This window comes from Nicotiana tabacum, chromosome 4 (genome assembly GCF_000715075.1).
Source record: "Nicotiana tabacum cultivar K326 chromosome 4, ASM71507v2, whole genome shotgun sequence".
Taxonomy (NCBI): Eukaryota; Viridiplantae; Streptophyta; class Magnoliopsida; order Solanales; family Solanaceae; genus Nicotiana; species Nicotiana tabacum.
The window spans coordinates 92232669-92257594 of NC_134083.1; the positions used below are offsets into that span (position 1 = coordinate 92232669).

Here is a 24926-nt window from a genome sequence, read left to right on the forward strand (position 1 = left end):
CGCAGCAGGCCATAATGGCTTTATATATTATTATTATTATATAGATCGGGGCTGCCCGCCTGCAACAGGCCTTATAGGCTTTACTATTTTATGGATCGGGATTGCCCGCCTGCAGCAGGCCTTATAGGCTTTATTATTATACGGATCGGGACTGCCCGCCTGCAGTAGGCCATATTGGCTTTTTATAGCACTTGGGCTGAAGGAGCCCCTCCGGAGTTTGTACACCCCCAGTGAGCGTAGATGATTATATATATTCGGGATGGACTTCCCAGGGCATGGACTTGCCTTACTTAGATGATTATATATATTCGGGATGGATTTCCCAAGGCATGGACTTGCCTTACTTATTTGTATTATAATGACTTTACCTAGACATGGATTTTGTTTTTATCGGGTATATTTAGGGATAAAATTATCCCAGGGCTAGATTGGCCTTATACGGTACTGGGTGACTGACTGTCAGTCGATGTGTATTTATATACGGGTTGGAACATCCCTGGGCTAGATTGGCCATAAACTGTACCGAGTGACCGAATAATTTGTGATCAGTATTTACATGAGGTCCTTTTTACTGAGAAGTCATATTCTTCATATCATGCAGTATTGATCTATTTAACTTGTACTGAGTTTAACTGTTGAACTTGAAAGCATGTCTACGTTTTGTTCCATTAATTATACTGGACTGTACCTGCGGAGCTCGTCATTGCTTTCAGCCCAGAGGTTAGTCTTGTTACTTATTGAGTTAGTTGTACTCATACTACACTCTACACCTCGTGTGCAGATCCAGGTGCTCCCGAATACGACGGCTATTAGAATTCGGAGTTCTTTCCGTTGAAGACTATCAAGGTAGCTGCTTGAAGACCGTAGATTTGATTCCCTTCCTGTTTAGTTATTGTACTGTTCTATATTTCATACGGTAATTTTTACCAGTCAGACTTTGTATTTATTTAGATCCTGATGTACTTAGTGACACCGGGTTTTGGGAGTGTTTATATATGTATTTGTGAATTTTCTTCTGTTGAATTTAATCAATTAATCTCTCCTTGATTTGCGCCGTGATTTTGCCGAGATTCTCCCCCTAATTGCGGCTATAACGACTTTTTTGTTTCTTGGCTCGATCTCAATCTTGCCCAAATCTCGATCTTGATCGATCTCTAGGTCTCGAGCTTGACAACCTATACTTCGCACCATGGCTCGATATTATAATGATGACCCTCAGACCATCATGTTCCAATCTCGATTAATCATACGAAGGGCAAACTCGGTTTTGACCGAATATAGATAGTCCCCTCGTTTCTCGAAAAGAAGATGACGAGAAACGCTATGAATTTCCGAACTCCGACTTGGTGGATGTTGATGTCAGCGACGAGCCCGATTATGACGTATGTAACAAATATCCCGTCGGTCCAGTTACCAAGGCATTAAATGCCTGTCAGTCGTTAGTTGGCCACTACTGGTTCTGAACCTTCATCACCAGGCTTTAAATATTCGCACTTTCATCCTCATCCAAACTTTTCATTCAAAAGCTTTTTCAGTACTCTTGTATCTTCTTCAAAAATCCCTTCGCTTCATATATTTTTCATCGCATACAACCCTAATTCTCGTTCCCTTTGTTCATCAATGGCGAAAACCTCCAAAAAGATGCCGCAAAAAGAGACCGCTTCTTCGTCACGACCCGCCAGCTGCGAGGATGCGGCAGAGCCTTGTCCTGAGGAATTCATTCCGGTAGGTTGCTCAACTGTCATCGATTTTAAGGTTGAAAAACCTTCTTCGGTACCGGGCTGATGTGAGCCGATCTCGAGGTACCAGTGTACAATCACCGAGAAAATTATCTGTAAAGCAAAACAGGAATGCAACTGGGGCGACAAGCACGTGGTAGTCCCATCGCCTGAAGAATCAATTACTACCCATGTGGAAGGGTTCTTAAGTATTTATATAGTGTGGGTTGTATATGTTTTTGGGAAGGTTAAAACTAAAAATGTTGTAATTGTATCATCTGTTCCACTTTAACTATGATTGTACAATGTACTGTTTTGGAGATTTGTTAATGACGTAACTAATGGAAATGAACCAGTGTTATTCACATGACTTCTTACTGTCTAATTAATGAAATGTATTCTTCTCTTTATTCATGGGTGAGACGACACTGTGCAGGCTTGCTCGATCGAGGTAACTCTGTTGAGCGCCGGTCGTGCTCCCCGAGGTCGGGGCGTGACATTGAGTGAAGCTGGTTTGGGCAGGATCTAGTGTGGTCGCACCTGCAGACCACTAGGCACAGGTGTGATGATCGCAGGTATGGAAGAGAAGGAGCGCAGAAGTGGAAGCAAAGCTAAAATGAGTAAGCCACAGAAGCAGATGTTTGCACACATCTGCAACCGCAGAAGTAGAACTCTAAGCGCAGAAGCGCATTCTCTGTCGCAGAAGCGACTTTGGCTGAGGCGAGACATTTTCACAAAAGCTGATTATTTTCCGCAGAAGCGGCCATCGCAAAAGCGACCTTGTGACCGCAAAAGCGGAATCTCTGGCAAAAAGGTTATAATTCGAGGGTTTGCCCATTTTTATCATATCTTGAGTTGTAGACCTCGGGTTTTGACGATTTTGGAGGGGTTCTTCATGATTTGTATTGGGGTAAGTGTTCTTTATCGGATTTGATTATTTTTCATGATTTCATAGGTTATGTGTTGTGTATTTATTTTTGGGACTACGAGGCGGTACCTCGGGAGTGCCCCTGTTGCATATTTACTTTTGGGACTATGAGGTGGTACCTTTGGAGCTCCCCCTGTTGTGTATTTACTTTTGGGACTATGAGGCGGTACCTCGAGAGTGCCCCTGTTGCATATTTACTTTTGTGACTACGAGGCAATATATCGGGAGCTCACCCTATTGTGCATTTGTATTTGGGACTACGAGGGGGTACATCGGGAGCGCTCCTGTTAGTTACCTCTATTCGCTGTGTTTTTACTTTTCTGTAACTTGTCATTGCTTAAATTTCCTGTCATTTCATTATATTGTTATATCTTCTGCCTTGTTCCTTTTTTATTCCAGTAGGGCCCTGACATGACCTCGTCACTACTCTACCGAGGTTAGGCTTGGCACTTACTAGGTACCGTTGTGGTATACTCATACTACATTTCTCCACATTATTTTTTGCAGATCCAGGTTCTTCCTACTAGGGCAGATACCAGTGAGCTGGACCGTACGAGGAGACTTCAAGGTATATCTTCCAGCTTCCTCAGACCTCGGAATCTTCCTCTATCCTTAATATGTTGCTTCCTTTATTTTACTAGACTCTGATGTATAGAGACACTTAACATTTTTTCTTTAGAGCTTGTGACTTATTTCTACCGGGTTTTGGGAGTTGTATTTGTTTGAATCGCACTTCGTATTTACATTTCATGTGTTGAGGTTGAGTTTAGTTTATATTTAGTTATTCCGCATACATGTTAGGCTTACCTAGTCTTGGAGACTAGGGTTGTCACGATATCCTATGGAGTGAAATTGGGGTCGTGACAAGTTGGTATCAGAGCACTAGGTTCATAGGTGTTATGAGTCAGAAGAAAGTTTAGTAAAGTCTCGCGGATCGGTACGGAGACGTTTGTACTTATCTTCGTGAGGCTATGGAACTGTTAGGAAAAGCTTCACCTCTTTGATTCCTTATCATGCGAGATTTTGACTTTGGATTCTAAATTTCTGTCTTTCTATTCTCTCACAGATGGTGAGGACACATACAGATGGATTAGTTGATCAGACACTCGCTCCCCCTGCTAGAGCCGCGAGAGGCCGGGGACGTCCACGTGGTGCAGATAGAGCACCCGCACGAGCTGCTACTGAGGAGCCACCAGTAGCTCCAGTTGGAGAGCAGGTACCTGAGACGCATGTTACTGCACCAGCCCTCTAAGAGACTCTCGCCCAGTTTCTGATCATGTTTAGCACCTTGGCTCAGGCAGGATTGATACCACTTGCTCCTGCCACATCTCAGGCCGGGGGAGGAGCATAGACTCCTGTCGCCCGTACCCCAGATCAGCAGGTCTAGGTCGACAAGGTTGTTGAGGTCATACCGATGCAGCCGGTAGCTTCAGTTCAGCCCGAGGTTAGGGCAGTAGTTTCTGAGGGGGAGCAACTCATGCTCGAGAGGTACAAGAAGTACCACCCTCCTACTTTCAGTGGCTTGGCGTCAGAGGATGCCCAGGGTTTTCTTGAGGAGTGCCACCGTATCCTCCGTACTGTGGGTGTTGCGGAGTCTAGTGGGGTTTCTTTCACTACATTCCATCTTAGATGAGCAACTTATCAGTGGTGGTAAGTATATGAGTTGGGTAGTTTGGCCGAGGTAGCTTCACTCACTTGGACTCAGTTCTCAGATATGTTCTTCAGGGAGTATATCCCTCACAGTCTCAGAGATGCATGTCGCGCAGAGTTTGAGCAGTTGCGCCATGGTTTTATGAACGTGTCGGAGTATGCAGTCCGGTTCAGTAATTTGTCCAGTCATGCACGAGCCTTGGTTGCTACAATTCTAGAGCGAGTTTGTTGATTTATTGAGGGGCACAACCCTAGTATCAGCTTTAGCATGGCCCGAGGGTTGGAGATGGACATCGCATACTAGTAGGTGGTGGGGATTGCCAGGATATTGAAGGGTATATTGATTAGGAAGAGAGAAGAGAGGGAGGACAAGAGGTCTCGAGAGTTTGGCACTTATAGTGGTACTCGTGCCCCAACGGTAGCTCGTCAAAGTAGGGGTTATGTGGGTCGCCCTGTTCATTCAGCACTTCCAGCCGCCAGCGGTGCTCCAGCCACTCCTAAGACCCAAGCTCCTTATTATGAACCGCCATTGTCTAGTGCACCTCCTGCATGGGGTTCTTTCAGTGGCCAGTCCAGTCGATCAGGCCCGAGCCAGTCACAACAGCCACATCCTCTGAGGGCTTGTTTTTAGTGTGGTGACACTCATCATGTGGTGAGGGATTGCGCCAGATTCAGGAGGGGTGTACCTCCACAGACCACTCAGGCACCGCGTGCTCCATCGGTTCCTTAGGCTATGGTTACAGCACCAGCTACCACTCCACCTGCACAGCCAGCTAGATGTGGAGGTCGGACAGGTAAAGGTCGCCCTAGAGGGAGAGGCGAGGCCAGATATTATGCCCTTCCTACTATGATAGAGGCAGTTGCATCCGATTCTGTCATCACAGGTATTGTTCTGGTCTGTAATAGAGATGCATCAGTCTTATTTGATCCAGGCTCCACTTATTCCTATGTGTCATCTTATTTTGCTCCGTATTTGGGTGTATCCCATGATTCTCTAAGTTCACCTGTCTATATGTCTACACCCGTGGGTGATTCTATTATTGTTGACAGTGTGTATCGGTAGTGTTTCATTGTTCTTAGTGGTTTTAAGACCAAAGCCAATTTATTATTGCTCAGTATGGTGGATTTTGATGTTATTTTGGGCATGGACTGGTTGTTGCCCTATCACTCTATCCTTGATTGTCATGTCAAGACGGTGACATTGGTAATGCTAAGTCTACCACAGCTAGAGTGGAGAGGTACCTTAGATCATGTTCCTAGCAAGGTTGTCTCATTTATTAAGGCTCAGCGAATGGTTGAGAACGGGTGTGATGCATATCTAGCATATGTGAGGGATTTTAGTGTTGTTACTCCTACCATCGAGTCAAATCCGGTAGTGAGGTACTATTTATATGTATTCCCGGTGGATCTTCCGGGCATGTCGTCCGATAGGGATATTGACTTTGGCATTGATTTGTTACCTGGCACTCAGCCCATTTCTATTCCACCTTATCGTATGGCCCCAGCAGAGTTGAAGGAATTAAAGGAACAATTGCAAGAGTTGCTCAATAAGGGCTTCATTCAGCCCAGTGTGTCACCTTGGGGTGCTCCTGTCTTGTTTGTAAAGAAGAAGGATGGTTCTATGCGAATGTGTATTGATTATCGCCAGTTGAACAAGGTTACAGTGAAGAACATGTATCCATTGCCACGTATTGATGACCTATTTGATCAGCTTCAGGGTGCTAGAGTGTTCTCTAAGATCGACTTGCGTTCAGGCTATCATCAGTTGATGATTCGGGAGCTAGATATCCCGAAGATTGCTTTCATGACTCGGTATGGTCATTACGAGTTCCTTGTGATGTCTTTTGGGCTAACAAACGCCCCTGCATCATTCATGCACTTGATGAACAGTGTATTTCAGCCCTATCTTGACTCTTTCATCATTGTATTTATTGACGACATTCTGGTGTACTCCCAGAGCTGGGAGGAGCATGAGCGGCACCTGAGGACCGTGCTTCAGACTTTGAGGGAAAAGAAGTTATATGCAAAATTTTCAAAGTGTGAATTTCGGGTAGAGTCAGTGGCATTTTTGGGTCATGTAGTATCGAGTGATGGGATCAAGATAGATCTGAAGAAGATTGAAGAATTGTAGAGTTGGACCAGACCATCCTCAGCTACGGAGATCCGGAGTTTTCTTGGCTTGGCGAGGAATTACCGTCAATTTGTAGAGGGTTTCTCATCTATTGCTGCACCTATGACCATATTGACCCGAAGGGTGCTCCATTTAGGTGGACTGAGGATTGTGAGGAGAACTTTCAAAAGCTCAAGACTTCTTTGACTACAGCCCCAGTGTTAGTGTTGCCTACTGGATCGGGGTCCTATACGATGTATTGTGATGCGTCACGTATTGGTCTCAGCTCGGTATTGATGCAGGACAGTAGAGTTATTGCCTATGCATCTAGACAACTGAAGGTGCATGAGAAGAACTATCCGGTCCATGACCTCGAGTTAGTAGCTATTGTTCATGATATAAAGATCTGGCGGCATTATTTGTATGGTGTCCCTTGTGAGGTCTACATCGATCATAGGAGTCTACAACGTCTGTTTAAATAGTAGGATCTTAACTTGCGGCAACGGATATGGTTGGAGCTGCTTAAGGATTATGACATCACCATTCTCTAGCATCTCGGGAAGGCCAATGTGGTAGCCGATGCCTTCAGTCATAGGACGGAGAGTTTGGGAAGTTTAGCATATCTACCAGTAGCAGAGAGGCCTTTAGCCTTGGATGTTCAGCCTTTGTCCAACCAGTTCATCAGATTGGATATTTTCGAGCCGAGCCGAGTGTTGGCTTGTGTGGTTTCGCAGTCTTTTCTTTATGATCGTGTCAGAGAGAGTCAGTATGATGACCAACAGCTGCTTGTCCTTAAGGACACGATTTAGCACGGTGATGCTAAGGAAGTCACTATTGGAGATGACGGTGTATTACGGATGCAGGGCAGGCAACGTGTTCCTAATGTAGATGGTTTGCGTGAGTTGATTCTCCAAGAGGCTCACAGTTCGTGGTACTCCATTCATCCAGGTGCCACGAAGATGTATTAGGACCTGAGGCAGCACTATTGGTGGAGGTGGATGAAGAAGGACATAGTGGAATATGTAGCTCGGTGCCTAAATTGTCAGCAGGTGAAGTATGAGCATCGGCGACCAGGTGGATTGCTTCAGAAGATAGAGATTCCGGAGTGGAAATGGGAGCGGATCACTATGGATTTCGTTGTTGGGCTCCCAAGAACTCAGAGGAAGTTTGATGCAGTTTGGGTGAATGTGGAGAGATTGACTAAGTCAGCTCATTTCAATCCTGTGGTTACTACTTACTCTTCGGATCAGCTGGCTCAGGTTTACATGTGCGAGATTTTTCAGGCTTCATGGCGTACCGGTATCTATCATCTTTGACCGGGTTACGCAGTTTACATCACAGTTCTGGAGAGCCGTACAACATAATTTGGGTACTCTAGTGGAGTTGAGTACATCATTTCACCCTCAGACAGACGGCCAATACGAGCGCACTATTCAGATATTTAAGGATATTCTTCGTGCGTATGTAATGAATTTTGGGGGTGCTTGGGATTAGCTCTTGCCACTTGCGGAGTTTTCCTACAACAACAGTTATCAGTCGAGCATTCAGATAGCACCGTATGAGGCTTTGTATGGTAGATGCTACCAGTCTCCAGTGGATTGGTTCGAGCTGGGCGAGGCTAGGCTATTGGGTATAGACTTGGTTTCGGACGCTTTTGAAAAGGTTAAATTGATTCAGGATCGACTTCGTACAGCCCAGTCCAAGCAGAAGAGTTATGCGGATCAGAAGGTTCGCGACATTGCATTCATGGTTGGGGAGTCGGTTTTGCTCCGGGTTTCGCCCATGAAGGTTCGGGAGGAAGGGCAAGCTTAGCCTTAGGTATATCGGGCCTTTTGGGATTCTTGAGAGGGTTGGAGAGGTAGCTTACAAGCGCGCATATGCGGGTGCGACCCTTTGCTCGCAGAAGCGGAGAGTGAGGAATAAGTCATGACCGCACCTGCAATGTAAATTATGCAGGTGCGGAGCCGCAGATGCGGCAATAAGGTCACAGGTGCGATTTAACTAGCAAAAAAGGGGAAATTCAAGGGTTTGATCCATAATTCATTTTGGGACTTAGAGAGCTCGGTTTGAGGCGAATTTTCAAGGGATTTTCAGAGAGAACCTTGGGGTAAAGAATTCTAACTCGTTTTTGATTAACTCCCATGAATCTATTGATAATTTCATCATTTAATTAGTACTTTGGAGTTGGAAATTGGGAAAAATTAGTAGAAACTCCTTATGCTAAATTATTGAGTTTTGAAAGGTGAATTGAGGTCGGATTTGAATAATTCTTGTATGGTTGGACTCGATATCGAATGAAAGTTCATTTTTGTAATTTTGGTGGCGCGTGCTTGGGTTGACCTTTTGGGGCGATTTTCAATTCTTTGCAAAGATTGAAATTACATTGTTTGAGTTAGTTTTCTATAGATATATTTATAGTATGAAATTGTTTTGGCTAGATTCGAGCTGTTCGGAGTTGGAAAATTGAGGGAAAGGCCTTCTAGTTGATTGATTTAGTGTGATTTGAGGTAATTGACTTATCTAACCTTGTGTAAGGGAAATTACCCTTAAGATTTGGTATTATTGTTATAATTGTGATATGTGAAAGCCGTGTACGCAAGGTGACAAGTGCGCACACAGGCTAAATGTGAAATTTCCATTTTTTAGCTATGTAGTTTCCTATCATGCTTTAATCGAGTTACTTTAACATGTTGTAGTCATCATATTTAGTCTAATTTCACATGTCTACTTGTTTTATCTCTTATTTGCAAATTGTCCAACATGTTTAGTTGAATTTCTTGCTTTCTTTTATTCCGTATTCATTATTTAACTGTTGAATCCTTACTTGAAATTGCTATTCTTGGAATATCTTACCATTGAATTTGGTATTGAGTTGCAAAGGACATGGTTCCTATTGAGGCAAAGTGCAAGTTGTGAAATATCATTTTATTGAGTTACTCTCCGGTTGTTATTGTTGAGACTTTGTGTACATTGTAGTTGACCTGTGGGCTCCTTGTTGTGAAATTCTATTATTGTTTGGCTTCTATGGCAAGTTGTGATGTTGGGAACTTGAGGTACGAATTGTGATATGTTGTAATTATTGATACGCATGCGGTGGTATAAGGTATGGGTGTTAAAACGCATGCGGTGAGATAAGGTGGGCTTAATACGCGTGGCTAGTAGGGAAACTGCTAGAAGCCATGTGGTGTGATAAGGTTGGCTAAAACGCGGGGTGCTATTTTGGGGAGAAATGATTTTTAAAACTAAATGTAAAGGCTCCCGCGGTGATATAAGGAAAGATTGTGAATTACTTTTATGACTTGGGACTAGAAGGCGGTACCTCGGTAGTGGCCCTTGTTGATCGTTTCTCTATTTGTTGTATTTGCCTTGGTTGTTTGTTTCCTTAACATGTAAATCATTGTTTCCTTCTATGTTGTATTAACTGTCTTGATTCCGTGTTGTTAACTTTCCATAAATTTCTTATTGTTTCATTTCCATTGTCATTATCATTATATTGTTATATCTTTCGTCTTGTTTCATATTATTTCTAGTAGGGCCTTGACCTGACCTCTTCACTACTTTACCTAGGTTAGGCTTGGCACTTACTGAGTATCGTTGTGGTGTACTCATACTACACTTCTATACATCTTTTTGTGCAGATCCAGGTACTTCCTATCAGTCCCGGCATTAGTGAGCCGAGATTGCTTTGGAGAGTTCAAGGTACATTTGCCCGTGTCTGCAGGCCTCAGAGTCCCCTTCTATCCTATTTTTCTTTATTTCATTACACTATCTTAGACAGTGATGCATAGGATTGTTCAGTACTGTTACTAGAGCTTGTGACTTATACTTCACCAGGTTTTAGGAGTTGTACATATTGAGTTACAGATTTCATTTATGTAATTGTTGAAGTTTTGAGATTTTAAGTTGTTATTTCAATTATTCTGCATGTTGATAGGCTTACCTAGTTTTGGAGACTATGTGCTGTCACGACTTCCTACAGAGGGAATTTGGGGTGGTGACAGCGGTACCTCGGTAGTGGCCCTAGTTGATCTTTCTCTATTTGCTGTATTTGGTTTGGTTGTTTTGTTTCCTTAATGTGTAAATCCTTGTTTCCTTCCGTGTTGTATTACTGCATTGATTCTGTGTTGATAATTTTTGGAAATTTCCTTATCGTTTCATTTCCATTGTCATTATCATTATATCATTATATCTTTCGTCTCGTTTCTTATTATCTCTAGTAGGGCCTTAACTTGACCTTGTCACTAATCTACCGAGGTTAGGCTTGGAACTTATTGGGTACAGTTGTGGTGTACTCATACTATGCTTCTGCACATCTTTTTGTGCAGATCCAGGTACATCTTATCAGTCCCGACACTAGTGCGCTGAGTTTGCATTTGGAGACTTCAAGGTACACCTGCACGCGTCCGCAGGCCTCAGAGTCCCCTTCTATCCCTTTTTATATTTTCCTTATTAGACACAGTTGTATATGAATGATTTGGCATTGTCATAGAGCTTGTGACTTATATTACGTCGGTTTTTGGGCTATTGTATACAGTTTGAGCTGTAAAGACGTTGGGTTTTGGGCTATTGTATAGACTTTGAACTATAGAAATTTTCCTTTTATATATATATGTTGTTGAGTTTTGAGATTTTAGATTATTGTTTTCATTCACTTCCGCATGTTTGTTAGGCTTATCTAGTCTTAGAGATTAAGTGCCGCCACGACATCCTACGGAGAAAAATTCGAAGTCGTGACAAGTTGGTATCAGAGCTCTAGGTTCATAGGTGTTATGAGTCACAAGCAGGTTTAGTAGAGTCTCGTGGATCAGTACATAGACGTTTGTACTTATCTTCGAGAGGCTATGAAACTGTTAGGAAAAAGCTTCACTTCTTTGATTCCTTATCGTGCGAAATTGTTGAGTTCGGGATTTTAAATTTCTGTCTTTCTATTCTCTCATAGATGGTGAGAAAAATTACCTCCGTATCAGAGGACCATACACTCGCGTCCCCTGCTAGCGCCGCGAGAGGCCGGGGTAGAGGCCGAGGACATCCACGTGGTGCAGCCAGAGCACCTGCATAAGCTGCTACAGAGAAGCCACCAGTAGCTCCAGTTGGATAGCAGGCACCTGAGACACCTATTACTGCCCCAGCACTCCAGGAGACTCTCGCCCAGTTTCTGAGCATGTATGGAACTTTAGCTCAGGCAGGGTTGATCCCACTTGATCTTGCCACAACTCAGGCTAGGGGAGGAGCACAGACTCCCGCTGCCCGTACCCCAGAGTAGCGAGTTCAGCTTGACTAGGTTCCAGAGGTCATACCAGTATAGCTGGTCATTCCAGTTCAGCCCGAGGTTAGGGCAACAACTTCTGAGGGGGAGCAGCTCAGGCTCGAAAGGTACAAGAAGTACCACCCTCCTACTTTCAGTGGCTTGGCATCAGATAATGCCCAGGGGTTTCTTGAGGAGTGCCACTTTAACCTCCATACTATGGGTATTGCAGAGTATAGTGCGGTTTCTTTCACTACGTTTCAGCTTAAGGGAGCGGCTTATCAGTGGTGGCGAGCATTTGAGTTGGGTAGTTCGACCGAGGCAACTTCACTCACTTGGGATCAGTTCTCAAATATGTTCTTAAGGGAGTTTGTTCCCCAGAGTCTCAGAGATGCATGGCGTGCGGAGTTTGATAGTTGCGCCAGGGTTCAATAACTATATCGAAGTATGCAGTCTGGTTCAATGATTTATCTAGGCACGCACCAGCCTTGGTTACTACTATTAGAGAGTAAGTCCATCGATGTATTGAGAGGCTCAACCCAGGTATCATATTTAGCATAGCCCGAGAGTTGGAGATGGACATCGCATACCAGCAGGTAGTAGAGATCGCTAGAGATTGGAGGGTATGTGGGCCTAGGAGAGAGAGGGGAGGGAGGCCAAGAGGCCTCGAGATTCTGGCACGTATAGTGGTGCTCGTGTCCCAGTTGCAGCTTGTCATGGTAGTGGCTATGTGAGTCGCCTTGTTCATTCATTATTTCCACCTTCTAGCGGTATTCTGGCCACTCCTAGGCCACATGCTCCCTATTATGAACCACCATTGTCTAGTGCACCTCCTGTATGGGGTCCTATTAGCGGTCAGTCCAGCCGATCAGGCCCGAGCTAGCCAAAATAGCCACGTACCCCGAGAGCTTATTTTGAGTGGGGTGAGACTCATCATATTGTGAGAGACTGCCCCAAACTCAGGAAGGGTGCACCTCCACAGACTACTCAGGCTCTGCGTATTCCACCTGGTCCTCAGGCTTCTCAAACTATGGTTACCGCACCAGTTGCCACTCCACCTGCGCAACCAACTAGATGTGGGGGTCAGGCAGGTAGAGGTCGCTCTAGAGGGGGAGGCCAAGCCAGATTTTATGCTTTTCCTGCTAGGACAGAGGCATTTGCATCCGACTCAGTCAATCATAGGTATTGTTCCGGTTTGTCAAAGAGATGCATCAGTCTTATTTGATCCAGGCTCCACTTATTCCTATGTGTCATCTTACTTTGCTTCATACTTAGGTATATCCCGTGATTCTTTGAGTTCACCCGTCTATGTGTCCACACTTGTGGCAGATTCCCTTGTTGTTGACCGTGTGTATCGATCGGGTTTAGTTCTTCTTAGTGGTTTTGAGAACAGAGCCGATCTATTATTGCTCAGTATGATAGATTTAGATGTTATTTTTGGCATGGATCGGTTGTCGCCCTATCATGCTATCCTAGATTGTCACGCCAAGACTGTGACGTTGGATATGCCAGGTTTACTACGGTTAGAGTGGAGAGATACTTTAGATTATGTTTCTAGCAGGGCTATCTCATTTCTAAAGGCTCAGCGGATGGTTGGGAAGGGAAGTGATGCGTACCTAGCATATATGAGATATGTCAGTGTTGATACTCCGTGTTGAGTCAGTTCCGGTAGGGAGGGATTATCCCGATGTATTCCCAACGGATCTTCTGGGCATTTCACCCAACAGGGATATCGACTTTGGTATAGATTCATTACCGGGTACTCAACCCATTTCTATTCTTCCATATCGTATGGCCCCACCATAGTTGAAGGAGCAGTTGCATGAGTTTCTTAATAAAGGTTTCATTCGGCCCTAGTGTATCACTTTGGGGTGCTCCGGTCTTGTTTGTAAAGAAGAAGGATGGTTCTATGCGCATGTGCATTAATTATCGCTAGTTGAACAAGGTTATATTAAAGAACAAGTATCCATTATCATGTATTGATGACATATTTGATCAGCTACAGGGTGCCAGAGTGTTCTCTTAGATTGACTTGTGTTCGGGTTATCACTAGTTGAAGATTCGGGAGCCAGATATCCCGAAGACTGCTTTCAAGACTCGGTATGGTCATTACGAGTTCCTTGTGATGTCTTTCGGGCTGACCAACGCCCCAGCAACATTCATGCACTTGATGAACAATATATTTTGGCCCTATCTGGACTCATTCATCATTGTGTTTATTAACGATATTCTGGTGCACTCCCAGAGCTGGGAAGATCATGAGCAGCACCTGAGGACCGTGCTCCAGACCTTGAGAGAAAAGAAGTTGTATGCAAAAATTTTAAAATGTGAATTCTGCCTTGATTCGGTGGCATTGGGTCATATAGTGTCGAGTGAGAGGATCAAGGTAGATCCAAAGAAGATTGAAGCAGTGAAGAGTTGGCCCAGACCATCTTCAGCTACTGAGATTCAGAGATTTCTTGGGTTGGCAGGGTATTAGAGGGTTTCTTATCTATTGCTGCACCTATGACCATATTGACCTAGAAGGGTGCTCCGTTCAGGTGTACTGAGGAGTGTGAGGAGAGATTTCAAAAGCTCAAGACAGCTTTGACTACAACCTCAGTATTGGTGTTGCCTTCGGGTTCGGGGTCTTATACTGTGTACTGTGATGCGTCGCATATCGGTCTTGGTACGGTGTTGATGCAGGACGGTAGGGTGATTACCTACACGTTTAGTCAGCTGAAGGTGTATGAGAAGAACTATCATATACACGACCTTGAGTTAGCACCTATTGTTCATGCCGTGAAGAATTGGTGGCACTATATTTACGGTGTCCCGTGTGAGATCTATACTGATCACCAGAGTCTACAACATCTGTTCAAATAGAAGGATCTTAACTTGCGGGAGTGGAGGTGGTTAGAGTTTCTTAAGGAATATGACATCACCATTCTGTACCATCTCGGGAAGGCCAATGTAGTGGCCGATGCCTTGAGTCGCAAGGCGAAGAGATTGGGCAGTTTAGCATATCTATCGGTAGTAGAGATGCCAATGCCTTGGATGTTCGGGCCTTGGTCAACCAGTTTGTTAGATTGGATGTTTCTCTACCGAGTCAAGTTTTGGCTTGTGTGGTTTCTCGATCTTTTTTTATGATCGTATCAGAGAATGTCAATATGACGACCCACATCTGCTTGTCCTCAAGGACATAGTTCAGCACAATGATGTCAAGGAGGTCACTCTTGGGGATGACGGTGTATTACGGATTTGGGGCAGGCCAGGTGTGCCCAATGTAGATGGCTTGCGTGAGTTAATTCTCCAAGAGGCTCACAGTTCACGGTACTCCATTCATTCGAGTGCCGCCAAGATGTATCAGGACTTGAGGCAGCACTATTGGTAGAGGCGGATGAAGAAGGACATAGTGGAATATGTAGCTCAGTGGCAAAACTATCAGCAAGTGAAGTATGATCATGAGCAACCATGTGGATTGCTTCAGAGGATAGAGATTCCTGAGTGGAAATGGGAGTGGATCACTATAGATTTTGTTGTTGGGCTCCCACAGACACGGAGGAAGTTCGATGCAATATGGGTGATTGTGGATAGATTGACCAAGTCAACTCATTTCATTCCAGTGGTGAGTATTTATTCTTCAGAGCAGCTGGCTCAGCTCTATATTCACGCGATTTTCAGGTTTCATGGCGTGCCGATATCTATCATCTCTGACCAGGGTACGTAGGTTACATCGCAGTTCTGGAGGGCCGTACAGCATGAGTTAGGCACGGGAGTGGAGTTGAGTACAACATTTCACCCTCAGACGGAAGTACAGTTCGAGCGCACTATTCATATATTGGAGGATATGCTTCCTGCATGTGTGATAGAGTTCTGGGGTCCTTGGGATCAGTTCTTGCCGCTTTTGGAGTTTTCCTACAACAACAGTTACCAGTCAAGCATTCAGATAACTCCGTATGAGGCTTGGTATGGTAGGCGGTGTCGGTCTCCGATAGGTTGGTTAGAGTCGAGTGAGGTTAGGCTATTGGGTACAGACTTGGTTCAGTATGCTTTGGAAAAGGTTAAATTGATTCAAGATCGACTTCGTACATCTAAATCCAGGCAGAAAGAGTTATGCGGATCGGAATGTTCGTGACGTTGCATTCATGGTTGGGGAGTGGGTCTTGCTCCGGGTTTCTCCCATGAAGGTGTTATGAGGTTCGGGAGGAAGGGAAAGTTGAGCCCTAGGTATATCGGACCCTTTGAGATTCTTGATAGGATTGGAGAGGTGGCTTACAGACTTGCACTACCACTAGTTTCTATGCTCAGGAAGTATAATGGCGAGCCGTCTCATGTGTTGGATTTCAGCTCAGTCCTGTTGGACAAGGATTTGTCTTATGTTGAGGAGCCGGTAGCCATTTTGGACAGGCATGTTCGAAAGTTGAGGTCGAAGAACATTGCTTTAGTGAAGGTTCAGTGGAGGGGTCAGCTAGTCGAGGAGGCGACTTGGGAGACCGAGCATGATATGCGTAGTCGTTATCCTCATCTTTTCACCACTTCAGATATGTCTGTATACTCATTCGAGGACGAACGTTTGTTTTAAGAGGGGAAGGATGTAATAGCCAAGCCGGTCGGTTTGAGTATTTTAGCCTTGATCTCCTAAATTATGCTTCCTTTATGCTATATTGTGGTTATATAACTTGTCGGGGTGGTTGGTTTTGATTTCGGGTGAGGTTCGGAATAAAATGGGACACAATCCCTAAGTTGAAAGGTTAAGTCGTAAGAGTTGATTGTAGTTTAACTTGTGTAAATACGACTCCGTAATGGAGTTTTGATAGTTCTGATAGCTCCGTGAGGTGATTTTAGTCTTGGGAGCATGTTCAAATATTTATTTGGAGGTCCGTAGATCATTTCGGCGTGTTTTGGCGAAAGTTAGAAAGTTGGAGGGTTTTGGAAAAGTTTGACCGGGAGTTGACTTCGGTGATATTGGGGTCGGATCCCGATTCCAGAAGTTGGAATAAGTCTGTAGTGTCATTTATGACTTGTGTGCAAAATTTGGTGTCAATCGAATTTTTGGTATGAATCGACATCGGATTCGGAATTTAGAAGTTCATAGTTCATAGGCTTGAATTTGGGTTGCGATTCATAGAATTTACATTGTTTAATGTGATTTTAGGCCTTGAGTAGGTCTGTTATGTGTTTTGGAACTTGTTGGTATATTCGGACGGGGTCTAGGGGCCCCGGGTGTGATTCAGATTGAATTCAGAACAATTTGGACTTGCTGATATTACTGAAGGTGCCCAGCTTCTGGTGTCATCGCACCTCCAGAGGATTTGGCCGCAGGTGCGGACTCGCAAAAGCGAGCAATTGGTCATAGATGCGGAGCTGGTCAAGCCAAGCTAGGGTCGTAGGAGCGGAAAATGTTCCGCATAAGTGACTTCGCTTCTGCGATGGAGAGGGAGGTGCGACGCTTGTGCCCCAGGTGCGCATGCGCAGATGCGAGCCTTTTTTCTGCAGAAGAGGATTCCTTGGTCATAAGTGAATTCCACACCTGCGATACTCTTTCCGCAGGTGCGGACTCGCAGAAGCAAAACAAAGGTCGCAGAAGCGATTTAACTGGCAGAAAAAGGGGAATTTGAGGGTCAGTCATAATTAATTTTGGGATTTTGGGAGCTCGGTGGGAGACAAATTTTTTAGGATTCTTCAAGGAAAACTTTGGGGTAAGGATTTCTAACTCGTTTTTGATTAATCTACATGAATCTATTGATGATTTCATCATTAAATTAGTGTTTTGGAGTTTGAAATTGGGGGAAAATGGTAAAAACTCCTTAGGCTAAATTTTTGAGTTTTGAAAGGCGAATTGAGGTTGTATTTTTGTAATTATTGTATTGTTGGACTCGATATTGAATGGGTGTTTAGATTTTATAATTTTGGTCAGGTTCTGAGACGCGGGCCCGTAGTGACCTTTTGGGTCGATTTTTCAATTCTTTGCAAAAATCATAATTTCATTGTTTGAATTAGTTTCCTATAGTTATATTTATAGTATGAAATTGTTTTGGCTAGATTCGAGCAGTTCGGAGTTGGAAAATCGAGGGAAAGGCCTTCTAGTTGATTGATTTAGCGTGGTTTGAGGTAAGTGACTTGTCTAACCTTGTGTGGGGGAAATTCCCCATAGGATTTGGTATTGTTGTGATAATTGTGATATGTGAAAGCCGTGTGCGCAAGGTGACGATTGCGTACACGGACTAAACGTTAAAATGTCTGGTCTTTAGCTATGTAGTTTCCTTTCATTCTTTAATTGAGTTACTTAACATGTTGTAGTCATCATATTTAGTCTAAATTCACATGTCTACTTGTCTTATCTCTTATTTGCAAATTGTCCAACATGTTTAATTGAAATACTTGTTTCCTTTATTGTGTATTCATTACTTAACTGTTGAATTCTTTACTTGAAATTGCTATTCTTGGAATATCTTGCCGTTGAATTTGGTCTTGAGTTGCAAAGGCCGCGGTTCCTATTGAGGCAAAGTGTAAGTTGTGAAATATCATTTTATTGAGTTACTCTCCAGTTGTTATTGTTGAGACTTTGTGTACATTGTGGTTGAGTCATGGGCTCCTTATTATGAAATTTTCTTATTGTTTGGCTTTTCTGGCAAGTTGTGATATTGGGCACTTGAGGTGCGAATTGTGATACGTTGTGATATTGATACACATGTAGTGGTATAAGGTCTGAGTGTTGAAACGCATGCGGTGAGATAAAGTGGGCTTGCTACGCGTGGCTAGTAGGGGAACTGCTAGAAGCCATGCGGTGTGATAAGGTGAGCTAAAACGCGGGATGCTATTTCGGGAAAAATAATTTTTAAAACTAAATGTAAAGGCTCCTGCGGCGATATAAGGAAAGACTGTGAGTTACTTTTATGGTTTGAGACTACGAGGCGATACCCTGGTAATGGCCCTTGTTGATCTTTCTCTATTTGTTGTATTTATTTTGGTTGTTTTGTTTCCTTAGCGTGAAAATCCTTGTTTCCTTCCGTGTTGTATTATTGACTTGATTATGTGTTGTTAATTTCTGGTAAATTTCCTTACTGTTTCATTTCCATTGTCATTATCATTATATCATTATATCTTTCGTCTCGTTTCTTATTATCTCCAGTAGGGCCTTGCCCTAACCTCGTCACTTCTCTACCGAGGTTAGGCATGGCACTTACTGGGTACAGTTATGGTGTACTCATACTACACTTCTGCATATCTTTTTGTGCAGATCCAGGTACTTCTTATTAGTCCCGACACTAGTGCGCTGAGTTTACATTCGGAGATTTCAAGGTACACATACCCGCGCGTCCGCATTCCTCAGAGTCTCCTTCTATCCCTTTTTATATTTTCCTTATTAGACACAGTTGTATATGAATGATTTGGCATTGTCATAGAGCTTGTGACTTGTATTACGCCGGGTTTTGGGCTATTGTATACAGTTTGAGCTGTAGAGATTTCCCTTTATATATATGTTGTTGAGCTTTGAGATTTTAGATTATTGTTTTCATTCACTTCCGCATGTTTGTTAGGCTTACCCGATCGTAGAGACTAGGTGCCGTCACGACATCTTACAGACGAAAATTTGGGGTCGTGACAAATCTATCAGTATTAGATCAAAATATTTTTATATTAGATCAAAATATTTTTATCTCTTTTATTCTTGGCTTAAATATTATATTATTTAGTTCTTTCATAATTATCGTTCACCTATTAATTAAGTCAGTTATTAATGTTCATTCGTTTTATTAAAGAGATGTATTGGATTTAGACCGTCAGGCCTTTATAGCTCCTTTGGGTCTTTTTCAAGATGTACGTCTTAGGAAGTTTAATCCTAAAAAAACAATATAGGGATAATTTTTTTTATTTTGTCTTAAAATAGTTAATGATATCATAAATGGCTCATCTACTATTGTGAAGGTAGAAATTTTCAAAACGTTTCAAAATAAATTTACGTCTTTTTCGAATGTGTAAAACCATCATAAATAGCTCATTTACAATTGTGAAGGTAAACAGTTTCAACAACTTTCAAAATAATTTTACGTCCTTTTCGAATGTGCAAAACCCAATAAATTGACCTTTCTTTATATGTAGGATTTATATTGTAGATCCTATGCATAAATAACAAGGTTTATAAATAGAGATGCACCATGGTATTCTTCTAATAAAAATGCTACAAAAAGGTATATGTTGAAAATAAAATTGCTAATTGTAGCAGTTGTACGATAAAAGACATCGCTTGCGAGTAAAGGTAAACAGATAAAAAATCTTTCACTTCTTTTTTATTTCTTTATATTAAATAAATTGTGTTCCTAATAAAACTATATAACACTTTATAGATATTGTTTAAAACTTGGCGTGTTGGATCTCAAATGCTATTATGCTCTTTGATGCTATAAAATTAAATACTTGCTAGATTATGATGTTAAAGAGTATATCCAATTAATCTCCCAAAAGATTATCATCTTTCAATTTTATTTTTGGTATACTTATATAATTTGATGACAACTTGGATATTCGGCTACAACAAGGGCATATATAGCATTCCGTGATCTTTTGCTTCGTGTCGAAAACGATAAAGAGCATCAATAAAAGATAATTTGATCCTTTTTCCCGAACAATTGGTCATCAAGTTCAATGATGAAATTAATTGTGAAGATCGCTTAACAAGGGAAATACTTTTACTAAATGAAAATGAAAATTGTGCAAGGTACATGACAGAAAGAGCTATCTTACCTAATAGAAATAAATATGTTGATCAACTAAATGAGATGTATTGATTGCTAAGTTTCTTGGTGAGAACAAAACATTTATCAGTTTCGACTCAGCAATAGATGATACCAACTGCTGCCAAAATAAATATTTAAATACTTAATACCAAATAACGTTCCACCTCACAAATTCATTGTCAAGTTCATTATTTCTTTATGTGTTAGTTTCATGTACGTATATAATAGACACAAAAATTCTTTTACCGCCACTATGTCAAATATATAATAAAATAGGTTAGGTTCTAACTCTCTAAATGCTTAAAGAGTTCCCATTCAATTAGGAACTATTGCAGATTTTAATTTGCATAAATTTTAATGTATACCTTCTCTTCTTCTTTTTTCTTCTTCTTCCACTCAACGTAGTTCATAAGCCTTTGAAAGCCGAAAAGTCAAAACACTATTTTAGTAAGTTTTTATTCTATTTGACAACAAAAGGCCTTTAGTTTTCCTTTACGTGATTTTGGTTTATTTTGTGACTTCGTGGTGCATTTTTTTTTTTTTTTAAAGAAAAAATTGGTAGCTGCTTTTAACAGGAGAATTGAAGATATTCTTATTAATTAAAAAATGAACTTCCACATCGTACAAGTTAATTTTGAAGAAAAATGTATTTATCATGTTGCCGAGAAACTTAGATCCGTCAAATAGCTTATGTAATAATATAAGAATAATATATGGAGGTTTTTACAACAGCGTTATACATGCAAAAATAACAATGAGTCAATGTACTTTCAAGCATGCATTCATCCCCAGAATTCAACTTTCGCCTCCGAAAAATGAAGGATATCCTTTCAAATTTATCGAAAAATAATTTGCATTATGCTTGTGTTTTGCAATGACAACAAATAAAGTACAAGGGCAAACAGTTCCAAATGTTAAACTGTATCTGCTGCAACATATTTTCTCGTATAGATAATTATATACTGCACTTTAAAGAGAAATATCAATATCCACAACAAAAGTTTTGGTCACGATGGAGCAAACAAAACGTCAAAATGGAACATACATAAAGAACATCGTCTACAAAGAAGACTTAGGTAAGGTAACCAGGGGCATATTTACAGGGGATATTATGAGGCACGTGAACCCATGGTCTTTTCATAAAATTAGATATTTTATGTACATATTTTCTAAAATTGACATAATATTAACTGTTGGCACCCATGTTCTAAATATATTAAATGATGCACTTAGTTGAGAGTTGAGTTATTTACAAAGAGGAATAAAGATTAATTCCACTTAATATATTTTTTCCTCTTTTTTTAGTAGTGTACTCATGTCGTCTACAAAGAAGACTTAGGTAAAATAACTATAAGTATATAATAATATTATCTAACTAACATGACTAAATTGATCATTTTTGCAGGTTCAGATGACGATGTCCAATTATTTAAAATTCACGTTTTATGTTAATATAATAATATTTTTTAGCATTTAAACAACATTACTTAAATTTCATGTTCCTTAACTTGCCAGGATTGAAAAGTAGGTAACGCCGCAGCCGCACTATTTAGTATTAATACCAAATTAAAATATCTTAGTGGCTAGTGGGGCTCCACATCACAATTAACAAATCCACTTTACTCCAATCCATATAAATACTCTCCCCTCCACCCTACTCCCCATACGCGGCGTACGTTACCATCGATTTTCCTAAAATCAACCATGGCAACTGGTTCTTCTTCTCGCCCTCCATCGAAACCCTACGATCTCGAGATCACCATCGTCTCCGCCAAGCACCTGAAAAATGTCAATTGGCATCACGGCGATCTCAAGCCCTATGTCATCTTTTGGGTTGACCCGGACAACCGGCGAGCCACTCAAGCCGATGATTCCGGCAATACTCGACCCGTTTGGAACGAGCGGTTCGTCCTCCATCTTCCTCAATCTCCTCACGATACTGTCCTCACTCTCGAGGTATTCCATTCCAAACCCTCAGAAACTCCCAAACCTTTAGTCGGTACACTTAGGATTCCGTTGAAGGACCTTGTTAACTTGGATGATCCGAACAAAATCAGACCTTTTGAGCTCCGACGACCCTCGGGTCGTCCTCACGGTAAGATCCGACTGAAGATTGCTATTCGTGAATCTCCAACTCCCCAGGATTACCAGATACCCCCTCCATCTAGCTATTATTACTCTACTGCCCCTCCGCCGCCGCCTTCCTATAGATCATATTCTCCTTCTCCGTACTCCTCACACCCTCCTCCTCCTCCGCTGCCTGTAGTGGCACCACCGCCACCTGCTTCTCCATCTCCACCGCCTCCTCCGGCGCATTTGTATCCTTACGGCGGCTACTCTGATCCGTACTCCAGTTACTACCCTGGGTACTACTCTCAGCCACCACCACCTCCTCCTCGACCATTCATTGAGCGGCAATCTAGCTATGGTGGGGGGCTGGGGTCGAGGCCGAGCGCTCCTGCTGATTATCCTCCTAATTATGATCAGAAGCGTAGTGGAAAGATGGGAATGGGCACCGGATTGGCAGTTGGAGCAGCGGCTGGTGCGCTCGGAGGATTGGCATTGGGGGAAGGGTTCAAGTACGAGGAAGACAAGATTGCTGGGAGAGTTGAAAACAACATAGCCTCCAGGGATGATTACAGCAATTACAGTGTTGAATATTGATGATGTTGCTGATGTTACTTACTGGATGAGGTTCTACAACTAATGGGTAATCTTTGTGTTGTTTTACTGTTTAATGGTGTATTTGTATATAAAGCTTGTTCATTTTCAATGAATTCCTCGGTCTTAATGATGGTTTGGAGATGAATTATGTTAATTCTCAGCTGCTTAGGGTTGTTGGGTCCTCGGAGTTTCTTCTATGAAGTACTCTACTGGTATATATGAAATTCTATTAAAGAATAAATTTACTTCTGAAATTACCCCAACTCTGGATGTCCTCGTAATAGTTTGATTCATGGCTTGTTTGGTTGTGTTTCAGTTTATTCTCTGAACTTTGTTTGTACTTGTTGGACCTGATTACATTTGAAGAACCATGTGTTCAAGCAACATGAATTTTTGTGGGAAACATGAATATTTTTTCCTGATAAATTCATTATAAAAAAGAATATTTGGAGTTTGTCAATCTTTAACTGTAGAGTTACTGTAACTAGGCTGGATTGCATCTCGAAGTAAATTAACTTTGGTGCTTTAAGCTTTAGGAGTTCAGGATACACACTTTAAATGAACCAGGGAGTGCAAAACTATTAATTTCTTGTTGAATAGGCAAAAATAAAAAATTTGAGCTGTTTGCTTAGTGCTGTGTCTGACATATCTTATTATTTCTTCTTGTTCTTAGTTGTGATGATATTGTCTTGTATCCATCCTAGATATAAGCTATTTGGAGTTTTCCTTCCACTTGTCTTATGTGGAAATGTGTACATGAAGTTAATTGTATGTTCAGTAATAATATGAAATACTGTGTGTTTTACAATTCGCCTTTGTGCTTCAAAGGAATAATGATGTTTAAGTTGATATCTTATTGGTTGAGTATATGAGTTTAGCGGTCATCTAAGTTTGTATTGCTATTTACTACTAGGTGTAAGGTTCGATATTCGCCTGCCGGTCTGCCACTCTAAACTTTAAACTTTAGTTGGTTTTTGAGAGGTTAATGGTAGGGTTTACTACATAAGGATCAAAGACCTTCAAAGGATTAAATGCTTTTTAATTTGAGATTCCATGAGTTAGTTATTTACTTAGCTGTGTTGCCATTGACTAGTAGGTTCTGTGTCATTTGGAAGTTCTTATTCTGCATTCCACGCTACACCCTTTTTAACTTTAGTTTTTGTTTTTAATTAATTTAGAGTGGTTTATGGTTAATGCAAGGATTTACGGAATAAGGACCATCCATGATCTCTTGTTTGGGGAATGGAAGAAACCCTTTTTTTTTTGAGATAGGTAACTATAATTTTATATCAGCAGCACAAAGTTTATACTTAAACTATATTTACAGTACAAAACGCAAAAGGTTCTCCTGTTCTTCTTACAAGGATCTTATGAGATCTACCAAAGATTCAACATTATCTAAGAATTCTTCTTTACACCAAAAATAAAGTATCAAGATGCAGTTCATCTTGACTTTCTGTATAGAATTAAAAGTTCCTTCGAATCATCTAGTGTTTCTTTCCTTCCACACTTTCCTGAGTGTCCACCATACACAAGTAGGTACATTTGCCGCCAGTTTTTCTGTCTAGCAGTGTCTCCAGTATTGCTCCAACATTCCAACATCTCTTTTGTACTCTTTGGCATAACCCACTTCATTCCATTCATGTTGAGATTTAAGTTCCCAAAGCTGATAAGTAATTTCACAATGCAGAAAAAGATGATTTATGCTTTCTAAATCTTTATCACACAAAAAACATTTAGAACACGGCTTATCACGAGTCAAGCATGCTTCCTTTTGCTACTAACCAATCAAAGCTTGCCACCTCAAAAGATATCTTCACTTTTCATATTCTTTCAAAGGCCGATTGAGGCCCTAGTGCTCCCTGTGATTGCGTGTTGCATATGCTGGTTC

At 41.8% G+C, this 24926-nt stretch overlaps 1 protein-coding gene across 1 annotated transcript; it reads left to right on the top strand.

Moving 5' to 3' along the window:
* Positions 1–22014: 22014 nt before the first annotated feature.
* LOC107776495 (uncharacterized) lies at positions 22015–23298 on the top strand. Its single transcript, XM_016596397.2, has one exon. It carries the CDS (start codon positions 22076–22078, stop codon positions 23033–23035), a length of 960 nt encoding a protein of 319 aa, XP_016451883.1. The 5' UTR covers positions 22015–22075; the 3' UTR covers positions 23036–23298.
* The last annotated feature ends 1628 nt before the right edge of the window (positions 23299–24926 follow it).